This window comes from Nuphar pumila, chromosome 6 (assembly GCF_984573655.1).
Source record: "Nuphar pumila chromosome 6, dmNupPumi1.hap1.1, whole genome shotgun sequence".
NCBI classification, from domain to species: Eukaryota; Viridiplantae; Streptophyta; class Magnoliopsida; order Nymphaeales; family Nymphaeaceae; genus Nuphar; species Nuphar pumila.
This window is the reverse complement of record NC_143254.1, coordinates 98,875,778-98,900,227: the sequence shown is the minus strand read 5'-3', so window position 1 is coordinate 98,900,227 and position 24,450 is coordinate 98,875,778. Positions and strand designations below refer to the sequence as shown.

The 24,450-nt window shown below is 38.6% G+C and overlaps 1 protein-coding gene across 1 annotated transcript; it reads left to right on the top strand.

The window, feature by feature from the left end:
- Positions 1–22,287: 22,287 nt before the first annotated feature.
- Positions 22,288–22,998, top strand: LOC149835367 (secreted RxLR effector protein 161-like). The gene is made up of 2 exons (XM_090009572.1): positions 22,288–22,528; positions 22,703–22,998. The coding sequence occupies exons 1-2, from the start codon at positions 22,288–22,290 to the stop codon at positions 22,996–22,998; spliced, it is 537 nt and encodes a 178-aa protein (XP_089865698.1).
- Positions 22,999–24,450: the final 1,452 nt, after the last annotated feature.

Sequence of the window (24,450 nt, the reverse complement as noted above, 5' to 3'; positions counted from 1 at the left end):
CACACACTTTATCAGTAATTAAACAAAATTAAGAACCTTTTTTTTCCTTCGATACAACACCCCGCCCTCCACGCACAAACTTAAATTGTTAGGCTCTCTTTTCTCGTTCTGTCCCGTTAGGCCCCATAGTACATGTGTTTTAGCATGCTTTATTTACTGGGAATCTATTTTTGGATCATATTATTTTTTTATCAAAAAATATTTTTTTATGTACCAAAAAAAAATTGATGCTTTCATAACCATTGTTTTTTTTATTACCTAAAAAAACTATATACAGGTCAGATTCGGGTGATCCAAAAGCTGGTTTCCACTAAATAAAACCTATAAATTATATCTATGGTATTACAAGTGAAAAAAATACTAAAAACTATGATTTTTAAAAGAGCTTAATGGGGGCAGAACGAAGGCATTACTATATATATATATATAGTATCTCTTAAATGCCTTAAAACACATATTATAGTTGCAAATATTTTTTGCTTAGCCCATGCTTGCTTATGTATTCATCATTGCTTATTCATTAAAATATATACATTAGATTGAATCAGTATAACAAAAAACTTGATTCTTATTTTATCAAGTGTGAACGCAGTAGATGCCATTGATTTTTATCATTCTAAAAACATATTTAATCTTTAACAATAACTAATTTAATAAAATTATACAAAATATATCTATGACTTCAAATGCCTAAAACCTGGCTCTTGGGGCCATTTAAAATGGTTTAATATATATATATATATATATATATATATATATATATATATATAGAGAGAGAGAGAGAGAGAGAGAGAGAGAGAGAGAGGAATGTAATTAAAGAATTGGAAAATTTTCATTATTGCATTAGATGTGTGAACGACTACCAGGATGGAACACGATGTGGTTGACTAAAGTCAAAGTTGATGCCCACAAATTGAGGACCAACTTTAAGAGGGTGTTTGAACCACAGAGGCGCATGATGGGACTCGTTGTCCGACCCTGTCCAGTTCTATAAAAAATAAAGCATTTTCTTTTAAAATCAACGTCCTACCCCTGAGAATAATGATATTTCACGTAACACTGGATAGTGGATACCACGATATTCCTTGCATCCCACCCAATCGATTTCAACAGAATTTTGGGGGCATTTTTGAAGATTTTACCCTTATACTAAATATAAAAGTGACTTTCCTACCAAAATTCTACTTTCATCACCGAAACTCAACTTTTACCAAATGAAACTGAGTTTTTCTTACACATTAAGAGATATCAGGTAGGGGTCTACCTAACCCGAGCTTGCTTATCATAAAAGAAAAATTATAAAATAATATTTTTAAATTCTGCTGAAATTCGATAGGTGAGTATGCAAGTAATATTACAATATGTTCTGGTTATTGTATAAAATATCATTAGGTATTACAATCATTTTTTGTTTTGTTTTTTTCACGCATCCAGACGTGTGTTAGTCCTCTGCTGTTTCGTGGGGGGCACGAAACAATAAGAGACGTTATTTTCCCGTTCACAGGATGCAGACACGTGTGGCACCCGAACATTCTAGGAATCCTACGGACGGGCGCAGACAGGGTATCAAACACCTCCTAATGGCCCATTTGAGCGACATGCATCACAAGTTTATTGCGTTCTAGAAGTGTCATTCTCACGGGTTCACACCGGACGCTGGTTGCTGTCAAAAGCGGGACGCAAATTACAAAATGCCCCATGCTTTGGCGAGTCTCTCATGTTTTGCATTTGACACTAGAGGCGGAGCCGACTAATGACGGGACTAAGTCGTCCTGTAAACACACTCATCAGTCGGTGGCTATGTCACAAGGTCATGCCATTTTAGTGGTGTCCCTGGTGACATGCGTGGACGCGTGCATTCAGACATTGGCTCGTACAATCGATATTATGATATTTTATAATGAGTTTTTTTATTACTTCTCTTAATCAATAATGTCAACGGGTCAGATGTAATGGGACATTCAACCTGAATCTAAATCCGATTGTTCTGATTTGGGTGCTAAATCTGGATCTGATTAGAAATTGGATTCGGGTTCGGTATTGAGTTTTGCATTGGAACCCAGTCCGAATCTGATTAAAATCTCAATCCAACTAAAACCTGAAACCCATTAAGTGTAAATATTGGGTTCTAAGCTAGTCTGATCCTGATTCGGTTTTAACTCTTTCTATACAACTCTGAATCCCAATCGGAATCTGATTAGGTCGGACATGATTCAGTTTTATCTTTTTCCATCCGTATCATACCTGAATCCAAAGTATTTTTAAAATGTTAAAATATAAAAAAATAGTTTTTATTGATTAAAAGTTTAAAAAGTTTTGTTATTGCCCTATTTAAAAAATAACGATCTTACGAGTCAAATGTACCGCATCCCCGTGTCATCGAGTCCACAAATCTTCATGGCAATTGTGGTGAACTCAGATTCTAATCAATGCGTGCTGATTCAAAGAATATTAATCTTGTGTAGTCACAATAAAAAAACAAAAAGAAAAAAAAGCTAAATGACAGTCATTGTGTCCAAATCCAATAAGTTTTACTTAAAATAGTACGGTTTTCAGGTAAGTTGGGACCCACTGCCGCCCTCCAGGTAGGGATGACAGTGGACAAGGTCTCTACCCTCGCCCCGTCTCAAAATCCTGCCCTTAGGGATGGCAGTGGACTGGGGGAAAGCGGGGCCCCGCCTCGCCCCGTTTGGACCGGGGATGAAGGGTATTAAACGGGGATGGAAGCGGGGACAAAGGTTAAAATCCATCCCCGTCCGGGGGTGGAGGCGGGGATGGACAAGTACTTTTCCCCGCCCCGCCACGATCCCCGTCTCATCCGCGCCTCAACCCCACCCGACCACTTTTCCCCGCAATATCCCTGCCCCGCCTCATCCCCGTTTGAACCGGGGATGGAGGACATGAAACGGGGATGAAGGTGGGGGTGGAGGATAAAATACATCCCCGCCGGGGATGGAGGCGGGGGTGGAGGATAAAATCTTGAGGTGGGGCGGGGGTGGAGACCTTGTCCCCCGTCCCGCCCCACTGCCATCCCTACCTGCCCTCAATTCTCGCATGGGTTTTGATTTTAACCTTCATTCTCGGTTCATGTCCTCCATCCCACGTCAAAACCAGTGGCAATTGCCATCCCTAAAGAAGGATTGGGGATGGGTGTGGCAGGGCAAGGCGGGGATCGGGAAGGGGGAAAGCATGAGTCCATCCCCGCACGGGTTTTGATTTTAACCTCTATCCCCGTTTCATGTCCTCTGTCCCCGGTCCAAACTGGCAAGGTGGGGCCGTCCCGTCCACTGCCATCCCTAACCCCAGATGTGTGGTCGTTAGCTATCAAACTCATGTCACCACAGTTCCTTGACTGTGAAAGTAGCCTACCAGCCGATGTCAAAAATCTCGTTAGAATCTGGTTTAAATAAACGTGTCTCCCTTACAACGTTTTGGTTTTCCTAGAGTATAAATGAAGGAAAAAACTGTTTTTATTGCCTTAATATCATGATAAAAGCATGGTATTGTCATAATAAGTGATTTTAAAAAAAAATATCATATTTTTTAACGATACTGGTCTTTAAAAATGTCACACTATAATCACGATATTTTCAAAATGTTGGTGATATTTCTGACATAGCTCCAGCATATCATCAAGAGTAAATCCGAAGCATCACCTCAACTTCTCAGTTATTCAGGGAAGCTGCACAACTTTTTATTTTTTTTACATTTAACTGCCCTGCGCGTTTCAAATACCGACTTAAAATTACTCCATCATTCACTCTATTATAAATCATTAGGCCTAATAAGATAACTCAAATGAAAAAACAAATTGTTTACATCATATACATTTATCAAGATTATAAGTAAAAAATAATGAGAAACCATAAAATATATTGATAAATTTAAAACATTACAAAATAATTTCATTTTATTACATTTAAGGAGGAGGAGAAAGACACTTTCTCTAGAGAGGGCGAGAGTTTTCTCATTTTAAGCCTAATAAGAAGGGAAAGAGAGACCTTTGAGAGAAAGAGAACAATACTAAATAGCAGCTCAATAAATTTTGAAAAAAAAACTAATGTGCCATGTAAGTAACACTTCCTTGTGTATGAAAACTCTTTGTACATGCCCATACACCTCAATAATATTGATGGACTTTGGGGATAGATTTGAGTCAAGACCAACTTTATATCCTTATCAAAGCAGAAAAGTCAAGTAATTAAACCTAACTTTTGAAAGAAAAGCCAAAAAGAATCTCTCTCTCTCTCTCTCTCTCTCTCTCTATATATATATATATATATATATATATATATATATATATATATATATATATATATATATATATATATATATATATATATATATATACACACACACACAAAGTTGCATGACCACAGGAAGTCTTTTTTGCTTGGCTTGCATGGAAGGAGTACTTCAGTACACGTTTTAGCGAATAAGATTATCAAAAAGTAGAGCCCTAGAGGTGAAGACAAGACGCAGAAACAATAAGTCACCACCTACTTGGTCTATGCTCTACGGGATCGATCACCGAATTTTTTTTCTCCACCACATAAACTAAACATGAAGTTACAATTATAAATGTTCAGAAACGTCGTGTAAAACGAGCTTCCTACTAGCCTAAGCAAAATTGCTATATGATATGTGGTACTTGTTCAACGGTTGGGCACCTTCTCTGAGGTTGTGAGACAGACGAGTTGCTCATGGCTCGACTTGACTCAGACGAGTTGCTCATGTTCGGCTTGCAAAATAGGCTCAGCAAGCCAAACACAAATAGTAGGCGTTCATCTCCTTCTTGTCGCGTATAAGCTTGTTAAGTAATAAGCATATTTTAAATAATATATTTTACATTACTGAGTGAATTGTATAATTAATAAATAGTTGAAGTTTTGCAAACAATAGGTTGGAATTTTTAATATTGCTGCTTTTAGGCTTTGAAACAATGTATTGTGTATATGAGTCAATTGGTGCTCAAGCAATAGCTTTATAGTTCAAAACCTATTTTATTTCAGTTTTTTTTTAATTAGCCAGCTTGAGCTCAGCTCATTTAGCTTAGACTTTTCTTTTTTTTTTGAAAGGCAAGCTGTGGTTAGGCAGACTCCACCAATTACACAACAATACCATTGAGATTTGAACTTACCACGTACCAACAAAAGGTGACGTGTACTCACTGCTCCTACCGGACGATCCGAGCCCCGTTCGTTCATTTACCTTAGACTTTCTATGAGCTCGAGCTCAACTCAGCTCACCACAAGAATGAGCCAACTTTGAACACCTCAAGTTCATCTAGTTCAACTTGCCACCAGCCCTACCTATTATAGTTTTGATCCTGAGTAACCATCATTGACAAAAATTCTTTTCTTTTTTTCTTTTTTTCTTTTTTTCTTTTTTTCTTTTTTTCTTTTTTTCTTTTTTTCTTTTTCCTTTATTTTTTTTATGAGGAAGGAAAACCCTCAATGAGAACTGGGTCACTTAATGAAACTGCCTCCCTGCGAGGTAGAGGTAAAACTCTGGGTTGAAAAAATGACCACCCAACCTTACCTGCCCCAACTGTGATAAACCAATGGCAGCACCTCATGTGCCATGAGGATTTGTTGGAGTGTGGAGCCTGTTTACTGCCTTGTTATAAAATCTTAAATTTTCATTAATCCAACTCCTTGTATCTTATGCACCAGTCAACTTTTTTAACGTAGTTATGTAATTTTATCTTTGTATCGAACAACACTAGTAGACTTTATGTAAAATTCGTAGACTCCTCATATTTAAAGAGGCATAGACATCCTGTATTGTGTATCCCAATCAAACAAAGAACGTTTGGTGCGGTTGCAGAGGTAGGCAATTCTCACACAGTAAAATCCTTGTTTTTTGTGTGTAATTATTTTCTTCTTTTGCTTTTTTCGTTCTTGTTTCTACAATCCATCGGTAGGTTGAATGGTTGTTCCCTAGCATGATTTTTCTTTTTAATTGCCAAAAGGTGAAATATCTGCCCATGGAATTCACATAAAAAATGCCATATTGCCAAAGAAAATATATTTCTTTCAAAAAAAAAATGTCATATTGCGAAAGTGTGTTGTGCCACTCTAAATATATGTTCCACTTCAACTACACTACAACTAATTAATTGGTCAGTTGGAGAACATAAAGTGTGCAAGGCAGGCTAACCACCTCGATCATTCGCTTCGAGTGAAGGTCCTAAAAAATACAACGGTCAGGACGAAAAGCCATCACATATATTATATTATGGGCAGTTCAGTGACCTAAAGTAAATTGTGTTTGAAACTAAGAGCAGCACTTAAAACATTTTGTAGAGACAAGTTTGGCAAAGAGTGATGTAGCTGATATAAATTGGATGATTCAGCTGGATTCAGTTCTCAGAGTCTGAATTGACTGATTCTCTGAATTGTTTTGAAAACAGAGTTGAACTGCTGGCTCAGGTCATGTTCCGCTTATAAAGAGCTCGTTCAAACTTGTGAAATAGGCTCGACAAAACTCGAGCTTATGAACAACCAGCAGTTGTTTTGCTCACCTCGTATAGGCTTATTTGTTAATAATGAATATATTTTTCATATATTTTATAATATAAAATTAAGATGGTTGAAGTGTTTGGCTTTTAAGAGTTAAAAGTTCAAACCCTATTACTTTACAACTTTGAAACAATTATTTATGTTGTAAATGAGATAGTTTGAGCTTGGCTTAGTGGGTTTAGGTTCCAAATTGTATTTTATTTTTAACTTTTAAACAAATATATTTATTAAATGAGCTTGCTCATGCTTGGCTTGTTTTAGCTGGGGTTTTTTTTATGAGCTCAAGCTCAGCTCGGGTCAAGAAATGAGCCAAGCTTGAACACCCTCTGTTGTATTAGTTCATCTCGTTTACCAGCCCCAGTTGGGCCTACTGACATAGGATAAGATTGACAAGAGTGTTACATACGGTTCTACTGATAATCCAAAATCTAAATCTAGAAATTACAAAGAAAGCATTACCTGGTAGGTCACCCTATAATGATCGATGACCTAGAGAGATGAAAAGATGACTAAGAGATGATGTTGTCACTACTTGGCAGTAAACTGTTTAGATGAAGATGTTGGGCCAGACGAGCTAGACAACATGTGATGAGAAGACAAAATTGGAATTGGATAAGCATAGAAGGATCGATAGTCAAACAAGCGTCGTTTGGCTCTCTCTCTCTCTCTTTCTATATATATATATACTCTTTCTCTCTCTCTTTATATATATATATATATATATATATATATATAGAAAGAGAGAGAGAGAGAGAGAGAAAGATAGATAGGGTGTATCGTCAAATACACAAAATGTCCTGTACAAAATTGGACGAATTTGAGCCACTGATCGTGCGTGTGATCAGCGGCATTAATTTTTTGCGTGTATACTTTTTAGTGGGCCGCGCTAAAGATTTGGGTGGAAACCAGGTCTTTAGCTGCACGTTCGACCTCATTCAACGCCAGAGGCGTTCGATGATACACTGTTTTGTATATAGAGAGAGAGAGAGAAAGAGAGAGGTCTGAGCGGTCTTAATTTCCAAATTTCTAGTTCTCTTATTTGGAATCTTACCTTATAGGTATGATCTGCACGGTATATTTAGCAAGAACAGGCTTTTGGGTCATCAAATTATAACGTGTGAGTAGTTTTTATAAGGCCTCAAAATTTGAGGATTCAAAAAAAAAATTTAATTAAAAAACTCAAAATTATATTTTTCATCAGAAAAAACAGGATCCTGTAATCGATTCCTAGCAAATAGATAATGCTAAACACATATATGGGTTCAGATTTATCAAACATGACTTAAAACATAAAAAAAATAGGCAATTTCACACCATATGGATGGTCGAGAAACCAATTTCTCCCCTCTAGGGATGGCAGTGGACCGGCGCGGGGGCGGGGGTCGACAAGGCCTCCACCCCCCCCTCCCGTCTCAAAATCTGAACCTCCATCCCCGCACGGGGATGGATTTTAACCTCCACCCCCGCCTCCATCCCCGTTTCAAGTCCTCCATCCTCGGTCCAAACGGGGGTGAGGCGGGACAGGGGCCCGTTTCTCCTCGATCTATAATCATCCCTTGAAGGATTGGGGACCGGGCGGGGCAAGGCGAAGTTTGGGATGGAGACGGGGACGGAGCAGGGCGGGGGAAAGCGTAAGTCCATTCCCTCCTCCATCCCCGTTTCATGCCCTTCATCCCTGGTCCAAGCGGGGCGAGGCGGGGTCTCGTTGTCCCCCGGTCCACTGCCATCCCTACTCCCCTCTCTCTCTCTCCATATATATATATATATATATATATATATATATATATATATATATATATATATATATATATATATATATATATATATATATATATATATATATATATCGAGAGTCAAGATTTGTTAACTGAAAATATGCAAACTGGAGTATGAACCAAGATTTTTATGGGTTTTTTTCTTAAATTTTACCATAAGGATGTTATCTAGATGCTTGGTTTTATAATGCAGACTCTTGAATTATCCAATTATGATGCATAAGAAGGATCTTTTAAGTAGAGGATCCAAAACACATTTTCTATTAAACAAATGCAGATCACGGTTAGATCTACCAAATGGAGGGTTAGCTCTTTCCAAGAAAAACAAGCAATTTAAATATATAGAAAACCTTAATTGATGGTGCATATCAATTGCAGCAAAAAAACCACGAATCTTAGATATGAGGATCATCGGTCAAGATATCTTGGATCTGAGACATGAGGGATTCAAACTCACCCTTGTGGGGACAGCTTCATTTCGAGAATCAAGATATTTCTTTGAGAGAAGCCTTGGTAGAGGATCAAATACCATTATGAAATTTTGTAGTTGGATGTGCAACAACGCTGTGAAGCGTCAAGTTCTTCAAGAGGAACTAGTCAAATCTATATATATATATATATATATATATATATATATATATATATATATATATATATATAGAGAGAGAGAGAGAGAGAGAGAGTAATTCAACATTACCACTCATGAAGATCAACAAAATGTTGAACCCATGAACTGAACAAGAGCAAAAGCCAAAACAAATAAAGAAAGCACAAGAGAAAAGAACATAAGACAGATAAACGGGCTCACGCCGGAGCCGCTTGCCCAGATTGCGGCAAAAGAGAGGTAGCATTAGCAGGAGGGAGAAGAAGATCAGTAAGATGCATACGCAAGATCGCATAAACATCTACCAAGATTTTATGCACCAGGTTATTAATGTTAACTGAAATTTGACGAAAATGAGCATCATTTTGCGCCATCCAAACAAACCACCAAGAAGTAAGCAACTACGTCCGCCAGATGAACCTTCACCTCTTGTTGTGCCTAATACAAATCGGCCCCAAGATCAGATCTAATGCAAATGACTCATCCTTAACAAACACTTCGGATGCCTCCAGGTCCTGCTAAAGAGTTTCACAAATATTGGGTAAGATCAGAATAAGTGAAACGTAGATTCTTTTGCAGCTTGACAAAGCACACACCAACTCGGGAGCTGAATGCCCCACTTCTTTAAATTACTGTGGGTCTGGATCCTATCGTGCAAAATTAACCAAGCCAAGACTCGAGAACGGGGAGAAGGACCCTTCGATCAAAGCACATCCTCGGGCAACCAATCAGCACCCGACGAGAGAAACGATCTATAGACTGTTTTTGTGAGAAACTCTCTGCTTGGCGCCAACGCCCACTGCAACCACTGACCAAAATTTCTGGAGTCCTCAAATAGGTCTCTAAAGTAGGCTAAAGCTCTCAACCATGATTTACGTAAGTGCGAGAGCGCCAAACCCCGAGTTCCCAGACGAACTGGGATAAGTGTTGGAGCCCCATATTTAGCAAGAAGCAAACTAGCATAAGGGTTATCCGGTTGGTGGGCCAACCAACATTGCTTGGCGACAAGAACAATGCTTCGCAGTCTGGGCGCAGGAATGCCTAAACCAGCCATACGTCGATGTAAGACCACTGAACGCCAACCAATCAAGTGACGCTTACCCTTGAGTTGACACCCAGACCATAGAAAACCTGTCAGCAAGTGCGTCAACTGCTTCTCTACTCCCACAGGCATCACAAACATAGACATGAAAAATTCTAAAATAGTTGAAAGAACATGTCTGACTAAGGTTAGACGGCCAGCGATAGAGAGATAAGATGATTGTCACGAAAGCAATTTGCGCTTCACTTTTTGAAGCGTCAGAGCCCAAGCAGCAAAAGATAGGTGTTTCACTTGTAACGGCAAGCCCAGGTACATAATAGGCAAGTAAAAAATAGTGTAATTAAAAATTTTCTTTCCAACTGCAAGCCTATTGGCATTAACATTGAACATGGTAATAGAGCATTTGGTCTCATTTAGAGAAAGCTCATATAGGGAGAGAAAGAACTGAATGATAAACTTGAACCTAATCATCTATTGAATATTTGCATCACTACAAGAAAACTGTTAATTAGCGATGGAAATTTACGACGGATTTTTTCCGTCGCAAATTTGCGACAGATTAGCTAGAGAAAACTTTCTTCATGAATCTGTCGCTAAGTAACGACGGATTAGCGATGAAAGTTGTTTCGTCGCTAATTAGCAACGGATTAACGACAAAAAAAATTTCGCCGCTAATTCTCAATACAAGGAAACATTTTAGCGAGGGAATTTTTCTGTCGTTAATTAGCGACGGATTAGCGACGAAAAAGTTCTGTCGCTAAATCCCTCGCTAATTTTCGATTTAAACCGAGCGTGGAATTTTCTCTCTCTCCCCGTTCGAAATTTAAATCAACCGTGCTCGATTTAAACCGACTTTGATGATGCAGAGTAATCGTTGTGCAAGTCAGTTCATGGTGGACGGCGATGATGCAGAGTGATCGTTGGAGGACGGCGACGCCTGTTCACGGAGGACGACGCCGGTTCATGGAGGACGGCGATGCCAGTTGACGGAGGATGACAACGCCGGTTCACGATGGACGGCGACGTCGGAGAGCATGTCGGTTCATGGAGGGCGACGACGCCAGTTCACGGAGGACGGCGATGCCGGTTCACGGAGGACGGTGATGCCAGAGAGCACCGGTTCACGGATGACAGTTTACGGAGGACGGTGACGCCGGTTCACGGAGGACAACGATGCCGGTTCACGGAGGACAGCGACGCCGGAGAGCACCAATTCACGGAGGACGATACAAGTCCGACGACGAGGCAGAGCGATTGTTTCGTGCAATGTCTGTCGGGTGCGGTATAAGTCCAGCTTATTGCTGCCGGAATACCGCCCGACAGGGATTATTTTTTTTTATTTTATTTTTTAAATTTAGCGACAGATAATGTCTGTCGCTAAGCTGTCGCAAATTAGCGATGGAATTAACGACAGATAAGTTTTTTCGCTAATTAGCGAGCAAAAATTTGTGATGGCCTCTATCCATCGCTAATCCGTCGCTAAACTGTTTAGCGACGGATAAGCGATGGATATAGTTCGTCGCTAATCCATGATTTTCTTGTAATGCATGACAAAAAATGATCATATCATCAGCATAAGTAAGAATATGACCTGAAAAGTCAAAAACCTACAAATGATCAATGAAACACGATACAGCAGCTCGCTTAAGCAAGACCACAAGACCCACAACAACTGCATTGAACAACAAAAGCGATAAGAACACGCCTATCTTATAGCAGTAAATACATATTGATTGAAAAGCATGATAGTATAATGTATGACTAGAATATACTGTCAATCAATTTAATGCTCTCCTAATTAAGAATATTCATCTCCTAGGGTCCCTCCATTTTGTTTACTTGAGAGCAGATCAGGTCAGAGGTAACCCTGTTGGTATTAGGGCCACCGAGATACCGTTCATCTCTTAGATGAGCAGCTTCCGACCACCACCGCTAAACAGATTTTCTCTCAGCAGTTCATTTTTAAACCTCTAGGGACGTTTTTCTAGAGCCTGGAAGACTGGATGGCTCTTAAATTTTTCTTAAAGCTCAACTAGAACATTAGCAGGGATGCAAACTGATCGGATCAGGAACAGCTAAGTACATGCGAAAGTTGGATCCAGGTCGAGTTGGAACAGCCAAAAATCACCAAACCTTCATCATGGATCTGACCCATTTGCATCCCTAAACATAAAGTTATCTAGCCATGGCGGTTGAAAGCTGTCACCCAGCTAAGAGATGATGGGTGATACCACTCTCGTTTACTTTTTGCCAAGATAATATAGCATATATCAACAGTAAGGATGATGCATGATTTAACTTTATGGATTCGATCTTCTAATATCTTATCAGTTGACAAAATGCTTCGATCACATTAGGCAGCACTATTTTGTGTACATCATTCGGTTAACAACTTCATTAAAGCTTAATATGAGTAGATCAAATTCAGAAGTCAGTGCTGCAAATGTAACAAAAATATGATTTTGTTAAGTGTTTTCAGTAGGCAAGTCAGAGTTAAATACAAGATCGTATGACAAGGATGAAAATGACAAATTGATGTAGCCTGCATAATTGATTTTATACAGCTTATAAGAATCCACAAGTAATGGGTCAATGTTCCATGTAGACATAATAAATGAATGAAAGCAATCGACTTTCCTACTAGTACTTGACTTTCATTACAGTAGGGAATGGGAGTCTCAATGTTTTTTGAGTGACCATTTGCGTCTATAATTTCCATTTATGTTCTACAGTTTAAAAATATTTTCCAAAATTTTCAATTTTGTTAATTTGTTTATGCACAAGAATGCCGTGGGTATCTTGAATTTCTACATTTAAACCCCATAACAGTAGGGAATGGACTCCATAGATGTTATATACATCATTCATTTAATGAATATCTACATTTAAACCCCGTGGAATCGGACTTGTATGCAGGATCTTTTGGTGGTTCAAAAATCAATGGTTGACAAAACACAATTTTTTTATATAAAAAAATCATTTTTTTCATTAAAAAAATATGATCCTAAAGTTGATTATTATTAAATTGTCCATGCCAAATCCATTTATAAAGTCAGATTTGATGAAAACAACTTGAATCATAAAATTTGGAAGGAGTATGAAGATGGGGGATGAGTGAAACCGAACTAGTTTTCTCACCAATGAGCTCGTGAATGAGTGAGGTGTGTTTTCTTGGTTATAAAAAAAACTAGACACGTCAATGAGTTGAGTGATGTAAAAGATCTAGAGAGCACTATAAGCCAATTTCACAAGCTTCTTCATCTTGAACTTCCAAGTTTTTTTCTACCAAATAAAAGCCAATTTCTAAATAATTTATTGCAAGTGAATATCAAGTCATGTAGATGTTACAAAACATGACTTTATTGACTTACCATGATTAATTATAGGTAGGGCTGCTAATAGATTGGATGCCGGCCAGGTCTTGTTAGATCCAAATTTGAATCCAAAATACAATAAATCCCAATGCCAAATCTGGATTCATAACAGATCCGATATGGTAGGGTTGAGTCTGGATCCAATACATGTGACATACTGGATCTGAAAAAAGAAACACTAAGCTCTTTACATGTAAAAAAAAATGAAATTGGATTGGATTTTTATCCTGGTCAAAATTAAATAAAATGTTAAATACAAATCCAAATTAAAAAAAATGATTTTAGCAAATCCAAATCCAATTCAACTCTTCATTTGGATCTTGCAATAATTATCTAAATCATAATGCGTGGGATTTGGGTCAGGTATCCGATCATATCCGCTCAATTTGCAGCCGTAATTAGAGGGCGCAAGATTGTGAGTGAATGGTAAAATGGTGGCATAGTATTAACCAGTGTTGTCAGTATCGGTGTGTATAGTATCGCCAGAAAATCGATACGATACTGACCTGAATAGGCTGTTTTTTAATAAATGTAAAAATAGCTTATAATTATTTTTTTAAATATTATTTTAGTGGTTTTAACACGTGTCATGTTCTGATTGACACACAATATTTTTTATTTATTTTTTACCGATTCAGAATGATACACTTGAGTATCGGTGTCGGACGATACACCTGAACCGTTGTTCACACTATAAAGGTCAGATTCCGATACTGACAACATCGGTATTATCCTTGACTTCAAAGTGCCGACTCAACTTAAAACCATCTTTGGGAGACATGTTGGTTCAATGAGAAGAGAGATGCCAAAAACAATTGCAAGAACAACATTTGATTAGTGTTTGGGATGTAATTTGAGGTTTAAGCAGGTTTTTAGCTCAAGTACCGAAATTTGGATCTTAGGTCTTTTAGTGCTTTGTTTTGGTTACAAACTACTATTTTGAGTCCTCAAAGATCTGTGGAAAGTTTATTTTAGCTTTTTACATTTCCTTGTAGTTAAAAACACTATAGAAGTTGTTGTTTTATATATGACTTTGAATGAATTTGTAATTGAATAAGTGGTTTGACATTTAATTAATCTTTGTTATTTTCATGGGAGTAGGGCATCTTTAATTAATCTTCGAACCCTTTTTAAAAAATAGGACACAAGGATGCAGATTTTTTGAAATTGTTACTCAATAAAATCTAATTTTAATATTTTAAATTACAATTGCAATGAATTATTATTAAAAATATTAAAATAATGGATGTATGAATCTGTGTTTGTATCAGTGTGTCATAGCGAGTCCGGTCGTGTCCCCAAGGACACTGGAATAGCTCCCTTTTGTCCAAAAGGGCCTTAAGGCACGTTTGTCTCAACGGATGGAAAGAGAAGTGCCTTTCTTATGAAAGGCCGCATTGGCAAAATGCACACGGCCTCACAGAGAATTGATTTCCCAAGGGGAGCTGAAAACAAGGGACTCACCTAAGCACCATAGGAGAGGCTGGAAATTGCTTTCCCAAGGTGAGCTGAAAACATGGTCCTCACTTAGGCTTCACAACAGTGGGGTTTGTTTCACCCACTGCAGCAAAATGATAGATTTTCATATGAAAACGGGCCATTTGCCAACAGGATTGAGGGGAACAAACGGGCCTTTGTTGGAAGTTGACACCACACATGTAGGTTACACTATCCATGAGAATTCCATATTTTTTGTTGGAATTCCGTTAGGGGTTGTTTGGGTGCACCCACTGACCGAGAAGAACCGGTTGAGCTGGGATCTTCTAATGGGCCATGGATCATGGATCCAACAAGTCTGAAACCACTAGTGTTGACTCCACTAATGAGAAGGTTGTGTAAGGTTGAGACCAGTGTTGTTAAAAATGTGCGACTACATTTAGATCTCAATTTTTTTATGTTGAAATTCATTGTAATATATGTTGAATACTAATTTGAATTCATTGAATGTGTTGAATATGAATATGAATTTAAATTTTATTTTTTTGTATTTTCTTATTTATTTATAATTTTTGATATTTTTTATAATTGTTTTTAAGTTTTCAAAAAAAATGAGGCTTATGCTTTATGCCTCGAGGCTTACGCCTTGCCTCATTTTTTGGTGGAGCACTTCGCTTAGCCTCAACGCTTTTCACAATATTGATTGAGATGCTATGAACTAACACTAGATTATGCTCTCAGTATCCCAGAGTCTCTGATCTGATACCATGCAAACACGGGAACAACAGTAGAAATGCACACACTCAAACATAGTACAGACATTTTTTTTGAAAGGCAAGCTGGGATTAGGTAGACTCGTACCAATAGTTATACAACTATACCGTTGGGTTTTGAACTTGCAACGTCCCAACACAAGGACCCCCCCCCCCCTGGCATATGTGGTTCAGTGATAACACATACGTCCACTATAGGGTTACTCTCGCACCATGAGAGAGTTCTAATTTAAAAGAGGAAGCAATTACAATATTTACATAGGATATCTTCCAGCCACCACAATCGTAGGAAGATCTCCACAATACAATTAGGGCTGGTAAACGAGCTGAACCAACCAAGCTTGAAGTGTTTAAGCTTGGCTTATTGTTGTGGAGAGTCAAACCGAGTTCAAGCTCATAATGAACCCAAGTTAAATGAGTCAAGTTTAAACTAGCTGGTTTATAGAAAAAATGCATCGTTTAGAGCTGGAAGAAATGGGATTACAAAAAAAGTATAATATGTGTAAAATACATTGCTTACTGCTTAACAAGTTTCTATGAGTCAAGCCAAGCCGAGTTCCTATTGTTCATAATCAGCTTGCCGAGCCTATTTTAGGGGTTTGAACGAGGCTTGTTTTGCCAGCCCTAAATACAAGGCAATAAATCATCTTAGGCTTGCATGTCACCTGTTAGGATTTTTATCCATTTGATTCCTTATCTTATTCCACGACAAATTTTCATCCAAGAAAATCTCATGACAATTAAAATTAAGATTTTTTAATTCTATACAATCTCGAGAAAATATTCTTATCTACAATATATATATATATATGATCTAAAATAAAAAATGAATGGTTAAAATTTGTTTTTAACCAATTAGTAATCAGATTCCGATTCAACATAAGGATTAGCTAGGCTATTTTTTTTCATTTTTCTATGATAAAGATACAATATTACATCAGTAGAGTGTTGGGAAACAAGGTGTCCCTTCGTTAGTGTCTCTTCTCATACATCATACCTTTTGGTATGATGCATGGTGACCCTTCGAAAGTATCCTTTGGATACCTACATATACACCACTTGATGGGCAGTGGCTGTGTGTGAAATTGAAGGCTTACAGAGATCGGTCCCTGCTCACCCACTGCTTGAAGGCTTGTACTCATCGACAGGAGCAGTTCGGCTGAAGAGATCGCCCGTCTCTCGCATAAACGCCATGGCAGGGACAGGTATGTGATGATATCTCTTCACCAACGTGTTATACACAATGTGTTTCTCCTATGATTCTCCACATTGTGGTATCAGAGCCACGATTATAAGTCTGGTTCGTCCCCCTACGATCCATGTTTTTTTCTTCTCTCTGTATTTCTGTTAAAACAGAAAAGAGGGATAACTGGAACCGGCGTTTTTTCCTTAGGGTTAGGTCTATTTTTGGAACCGATTCTGACTCGGATCCTTTTGGATCTGAGTCAGATCCAGTTGGACCTGATCCGTAGAGAGACCCGATTTTATTAAACCGGGTCAAATCATTCGTCTCAAGAATCGAACCGTTTCGGTTCGAGACCCGACTTGGCGACTCAGCTATGTCAGTTTTCTCTTCTCTCATGTCTCGGTCGACAGCATCTGTCGCCGGGATACTGCTAAAAAAAACTAGAGAAGGGAAGGATCGTACCGCCGGGACAGCCGGATCCGGGGTCGCCGCGGGCTGAAGCGCTGGAGGGGAGGAGGTTTATCGCCGGAAAATGGGTTGCTTTCGCCGTCCGGCGACATGCGGCATCCGAGGGATGTCTGTCGGCGTAAGGTGGCTGAGTGACGCCGGGAAAACCTTTTTCCGACGTTGTTCTGCTCCTTGCTGCCGGAGACGTCGGTCGCTGGAGGACCGACGTTCGCTCGTCGCTGCCTCATCTTTACCCCCTTTTTGCTTTTGGGTCGAGCCTCAACGCCGGGAAACGGCGATGCTTTGTATTCCTCCATAGGCGTCAGTCGCCGGTGGTCAGCCCACCGGTCGTCGGTGGTCAGCCCACCGGTCAGTAGTGGTCGGCCCACTGCCAGCTGTTTCACCCCTTTTTTTTTCTCTCTGAGGTTTCAAGAAGAATGAAAATAAAACCCTAATAGGTTTTATTTTACTTTTTGGATCGGGTCTGGTGTTGAAGACCCGATCCGGGGGGGTCATGACCCGGGTCGTGTCGGGGTTCGGGTCTCCTTCAGATTCGGAGACCCGGACCCGCAACCCAGATCCAATAAAGCTTTCTGGATCCGGGTCTGACACTGTATCCGACCCAGACTAATGACTCGGTACTCGGATCCATTTGGATTTTGGATCCCGAATATTGTTCCTCATTGAACCCGACCCGATCCAGTTCCTGTACCGGATAACAGGGAACAAATTGGTTCCAAAACCGATCTGTTCGAAACTGGAAAAGCCCGTTCCAGAACAAATCTGTCTGGAATTGGACAAATCGGTTCCAGAACTGGTTCATCCGTTCTGGGACCGGTTCTATCAGTTTCAGACCGGTTCCTTGTTTTCTGGGACCGGTTCTAGGCGTTTGAGGGCCGGTTCAATGTTTTATAGAACCTGTTTTGACTGTTCTAGTCTGTTTCAGTACTTTTTTTTATCAGTTCAAAGCTTTTTCAAACCGATTTGGGGGTTTTCTGGACCGTTTCACTGCTTTATGACCGGTTCAGAAGCCATTTTCACAGTTTCTTTATTCTTTTTGAATATTTTATGTATAAAATGATCGGTTTGAATGGTTATGGTGTCGGTTCAATGTTTTGGGGGCTCTCTTGGACCATTTTGGAGTATTGGTGTGATTGATTCATTCAGTTTAGAATCAATTAAGAAGTTTTAAGCACTTTACATGTATAACACTTAGTTTATTTCTCACATTATGTTATGATGCATGATGTTTTCATTAATGTCTTAGAAATATGTATTTTTGTGCATCATATGGACAATATTGACATAAAGAATGGTATTTGAATTGTGATTAAAATGCATTTGTAATCACCAAAGTGATCAAATGTATGCTTAATTAAGTTATTATGTACCAATAATGGGATGAGTCAATATTAGAATTGTGTTAGACTTGATGAAATGATGGATTGCCCAAAGACAGTGATGTCATGTTCAGAGTCTAGCAGGATAAAATGAAAAGAATGTATCCCAGTACATGAAACATGTAGCACCCAAAGGTGCCATGTCGACTTGTCTCTGGCTACATGTTTTTTTTCAGTTTTATCAAATAGTGGGAGGCGAAGTGCATTTGCGTGTTATGGGTACTCACCAAAGTGGGACCATAATGACCCCTAGCACTTGCCTAGAAAAGTGTAAATGATAAAGAGGTCTTATTATTGCATTTACCTTTTCAAATCTTGAATATGCTTGAATATTTATTAATGTTCTTTTTGTCATTACAGCGTCCAATTCTGTGGTTTCTGATGATCCAAGTCATATTCCTTTTCTAGACGGCTCGAATTTTAATGATTGGAAGGAAACTGTATAATTCACATTAGGTTATATGGATCTAGATTTAGCCCTGCGCAAGCCTGAGCCTGCACCTTTAACTGACAATAGTATAACTGAACAGAAAATTGATTTTGATAAGTGGGAGCGCTCAAATAGACTTAATCTACTGCTTTTGCAGTCTCGTGTGGCTAAGAATATCAGGAGCGCCATACCCACATGCAGAATAGTAAAAGAATTTCTGGAAGCTATATAGGCGCAGTTTGTCAGTTCACATAAAGCAAGGGCTAGCACCTTGATGACAAGGTTAATATCTATGAAATATACCGGTGGGGGGAACATCCGACAACACATTCTAGAAATGAGAAATATGGCAACTTAATTGAATGACATGAAAGTCAGCATATCTGATTCCTTCCTGGTCCACTTAATAATGACTTCTTTGCCTAGTGAATATGGACCTTTCAGGATCTTCTATAACACTCATAATGATGAATAGACATTCAATGACTTGATGTCCAAGTGTGTTGAGGAAGAAGAGAGACTGAAAGGAGAGAAGATACATAGTGCTCATGTATCTTCTTATAAAGGTCACAAAAGGCATGGACCAAAGAAGAATGCCTTTAAGAAAAAGGCAAAGATGAACTCAGATGTGTCTGTGTCCAATGGGTCAGTCCCCAAGTCCCATGAAAAATCTTCTATCAAGTGCTTCTTTTGCAAGAAGAAGGGACATTTAAAGGCAGACTGCATGAGGCACAAGAAATGGCTGGCAAAGAAAGGTAATTTGTCATTTATCTCTCATGAATGTAATTTAATCAACATTCCAATTAATAGCTGGTGGATTGATTCGAGTGCCACTATACATATTGCCAATACCTTGCAGGTCTTTCTAAACAGAAGGAATCCAACGGATCATGAAAGGAGCATCTTCTCAGGAAATAAGATGCGCTCATATGTTAAGGTCGTTGGAACTTGTAGAGTAACTTTGGGAAATGGTTTTATTTTGGACTTATTTGATACATTTTATGTACCTACATACAACAGAAACCTCATTTCTGTGTCAAAACTGGATTTCATTGGATATTGTTTTAAATTTGAAAATTAAAAAATGACTATCTATAAGAATTCAGTTCTTGTTGGTTCTGTGAATGTATGTGATGGATTGTATCGTCTGGAAACTAATGTCCAATTTTATGAAACCCTTTCCTCAGAAAATGTGTTGATTGGCAATAAACGTGGCTTATTAGATGAGCAATCCTATATGCTCTGGCATCGTCGTCTTGGTCATATCTCTAAAGATAGGATCCAATGACTTGTGAAAGAAGGGATTCTTAAATCCATTGATTTCACAGTTAAGGAATCATGTTTGGATTGCATAAAGGACAAGCAAACCAACACATACAAGAAAGGTTTCAAAAGGAGCAACCACAAGTTGGAAATTGTTCATACAGATGTATGTAGACCCTTCTCTCCTTGTTATACTGGAGAAAGGTACTTTGTCACCTTCATTGATGATTACTCCCGATACATGTATCTCTACTTATTATTTGAAAAGTTTGAAGTCTATAATGTTTTCAAAGACTTCAAGAAAGAAGTAGAGAAACAAACAGGGGACGTAATAAAAATAGTTAGATCAGATCGAGGTGGCGAGTACTATGGGCGTTTAACTGAGATGAGTCAACGGGAAGGACCATTAGCACGATTTCTTAAGGAAGAAGGAATAGTTTCTCAGTACACCATGCCAGGAAGTGCATACCAGAATGGTGTAGCTGAAAGAAAAAATCGTTCGCTTAAAGAAATGATACCTGCAATGCTGAATTATTCAACCCTTCCCATCACTCTGTGGGGTGAAGCTCTGCGAACAACTGTACATGTCTTAAACAAGGTCCCTACTAAGGTTGTCTCAACAACACCTTATGAGTTGTAGCCAGGTAGGAAACCATGTCTAAGTTACATGCACATATAGGGTTGTCCTGCAGAAGCAAAATTATATAATGCCCACATTAAAGCTTTTGACCCCAAGACAATCAGTGGTTTCTTCATTGGTTATCCAGAAAGGTCAAAAGGTTTCAGGTTTTATTGTCCCTCTCATACACCACAAATAGTAGAAACGGATAAAGTTAGATTTTTAGAAGATGGTTCTGTTGGTATAAATGCATTGCAAAATCTCTCTTTTGAGGAAATTTAGGATAAAGTTACTCCACCTGAAAATTTAAAACTTCGTTTCATTATTTATTCGAATGATGAAACATAAGTTGATTCTATTAATAATACACCAACTCAAGAAGAACCATTTGTGGATCATGTTGAAGAGCATCCACAGGTTGATCAAGTTAGTTCACCTGTCAGGAGATCCACAAGAATTAAAAGATCTGCTATTCATCCAGATTATGTGGTGTATCTACAAAAGCCCAATGATTTCATAGATATTGAAGATCCATCTTCTTTTAAGAAAGTTATTGAGTGTGAGCAATCTTCATCTTGGATAGAGGCCATGAAAGAAGAGCTAGACTCTATGGCCAAAAACCAAGTATGGGACCTTGTCAAATTGCCTAGAGGAGTCAAGCCCATAGGGTGCAAGTGGTCTTCAAGGCCAAAAGAGACTCTAAAGGCAATATCGAAAAGTATAAGGCAAGGATGGTTGCTAAAGGCAATATCGAAAAGTATAAGGCATTGACTACAACGAGACATTTTCTCCTGTCTTGACTAAAGAGTCAATGAGGATTCTTTTTGCCCTAGTAGCTCATTTTGATCTAGAGTTACACCAAATGGATGTAAAAACAACTTTGCTAAATGATGAATTAAGTGAAGAGGTATACATGGAACAACCTCTAGGTTTCTATAAAGATAAGTCAGACCGTTTGGTTTGCAAGTTAAAAAAGTCAATATATAGACTTAAACAGGCCTCCCGTCAATGGTATATAAAGTTCACCAAAGTCATCTTGACCTTTGGATTCACAGAAAACATCGTTGATCGATGTGTATACCTCAAGACAAGTGGGAGTAAGTTCATAATCTGGTACTTTATGTGGATGATATCTTACTTGCAACCAACAATAAGGATATGCTGATAGAAACCAAGCAATTTCTATCCTTCCATTTTGAAATGAAAGATCTGGGAAAGGTTGCCTATGTTCTCGGCATTGAGATCCATCCAGATAGGTCTAAAGGTGTACTAGGCATCTCTCAGAAAGCTTATATTGATAAAATTCTCAAAAGATATGGGATGGAGCATTGTGCTCCTACTACGGCACCCATATTAAAAGGAGATAAATTGAGCCTTAAAGACTGCCCACAGACTCAAGAAGAAAAATGACAGATGACCATGATACCATATGCATCAGTGGTCGGCAACTTGCAGTACGCTAAGACATGCACTCGTCCTGACATATCATTTGCAGTCGGGGTCCTTGGCAGATTTCAGTCGAATTCTGGTCTTGCTCACTGGAAGACTGCTAAGAAAGTCATGCGCTATCTGCAAGGGACAAAGAGTTATATGTTAACCTACAGAAAGGCGGACCACCTTGAGGTTATTGGCTATTCAGATGCAGATCTGAGAGGTTGTCCTGACAGCAGAAAGTCTACCACAGGATACATTTTTCTGCTAGCCGGTGGTGCGATTTCTTGGAGGAGTGGGAAGCAGTCCACTACTGCTGCCCACACCATGGAGGCTGAGTTCATAGCTCTATTTGAGACAACTTCACAGGCCATTTGGTTGTGAAACTTTATCTCAGGACTTCAGGTGGTTGAATCCATTGGGAGACCACTTAAAGTATTCTGTGATAATGAAGTCGTTGTATCCTTCTCCAATAACAACAAAAGTACTACATCTTGTAAGCATATGGAGTTGAAGTATTTTGTTGTAAAGGAGAGGACAAAGAATCTTTTGGTGTATATTGATAACATTGAGACTAAGGAAATGATAGTTGATCCTCTGACTAAGGGTTTGGCTCCGGGATTATATGCCGAACATGTTAAGAGGATGGGCTTGTTTGAAATCCTGCAATCATGTACACTAACTTTTATGTGATCACATTTTTCGTAATAAAGATATGATTCTCTCTTTCTTTCTTTTGTTGGTTATGCATCAAGTTTGCTCATAAAATTTAAGAGTTTAGCATAACAACAAAATTTGGACTGATAAAGTGGACTTAAGACCTATCCACATGAACTTTCACATACTCGGGTCAAGTGGGAGAATGTTGGGAAACAAGGTGCCCCTTCGTTAGTGCCTCTTCTCATACATCATACCTTTTGGTATGATGCATGGTGACCCTTCGAAAGTATCCTTTTTATACCTACATATACACCACTTGATGGGCAGTGGTTGTGTGTGAAATTGAAGGCTTACAGAGATCGGTCCATGCTCACCCACTGCTTGAAGGCCTGTACTCATCGACAGGAGCAGTTCGACTGAGGAGATCGTCCGTCTCTCGCATAAACGCCATGGCAGGGACAGGTATGTGACGATATCTCTTCACCAACGTGTTATACACAATTTGTTTCTCCTATGATTCTCCACACAGAGCAGATTTAGTGATTGGGCCCCAGTACTTTACAAACTTACCCAGGTTGCACAAAACAGAGAGAATCACTGTCTGTGTAATGATTTTGTCTTGTTTTACTTGGGACTACGTTCGGCTGCTCCTTTCAAAAAATATGATTAAGATTTAGAAAGTGTTATGTTTGGTTGCTTATGCAAATCAGATTCACTTTCTCATTCAAATGAGAAAGTAAATCAAAATGATCCAACCGAACGTGCCCCTTAGCCATTTTCTGTGTTTTGTGTGGCCCAAATTCTCGACCCCGTCACCTATCCAGGACTCACACATCAGAAGGACCCCATTGATGGAAAGGGCTTTGGGAAAACATGGATCCAGTTCCTACAATAATAAATATAATTAAATAAAATTTAAAATCCTCCAGAGTTATAAAATGTATTAACCTTTGAAAATATAATGATAAAAATACGATATTTTCAAAGGCATGTCAATCATCAGATTCCAAGGTGGTGGAAGCCAGACTCCATGCATGTCAATCGTCAGTGATGCATCAAGTGTTACTTCAAAAAGAGCATTTAGGTAGGTATTGCAAAATATTGCATGTTTTTATCATGATACTTTTCAAGTCTGATAGAAGATTAAAAAAAAGATATTTTAGAAATATCACTCATTTTGAAAAATCATGTTTTTATCATGATATTAACACGATAAGAATGCTGGGCTGACATGTGTCATATATGGATCCATGTTAAGAAACAAATCTGATCTTTTCTTTCTAATCCTTGTTCAAATATATAAACTTCTTATTTGAATTTTGGGCTTGAAGATGGTTTAGATGTGAACTTGATATCTTGGTTTAGATGTGAACTTGATACCTAGGTTTAGACTTGAACGTGGACCATTAATCGTACCCTAATTTGGACCTAAATCGAAAGTTTATTCTGGATTGGAAGCAGATTTAGATCACATAATTTAATTAA

Coding starts and splice junctions, on each gene's coding strand:
- LOC149835367 (XM_090009572.1), top strand. CDS start 22,288: ATGACCATGATACCATATGCATCAGTGGTCGGCAACTTGCAGTACGCT. Junction 22,529..22,702: donor TTCAGATGCAGATCTGAGAG/GTTGTCCTGACA, acceptor ACTTTATCTCAG/GACTTCAGGTGGTTGAATCC.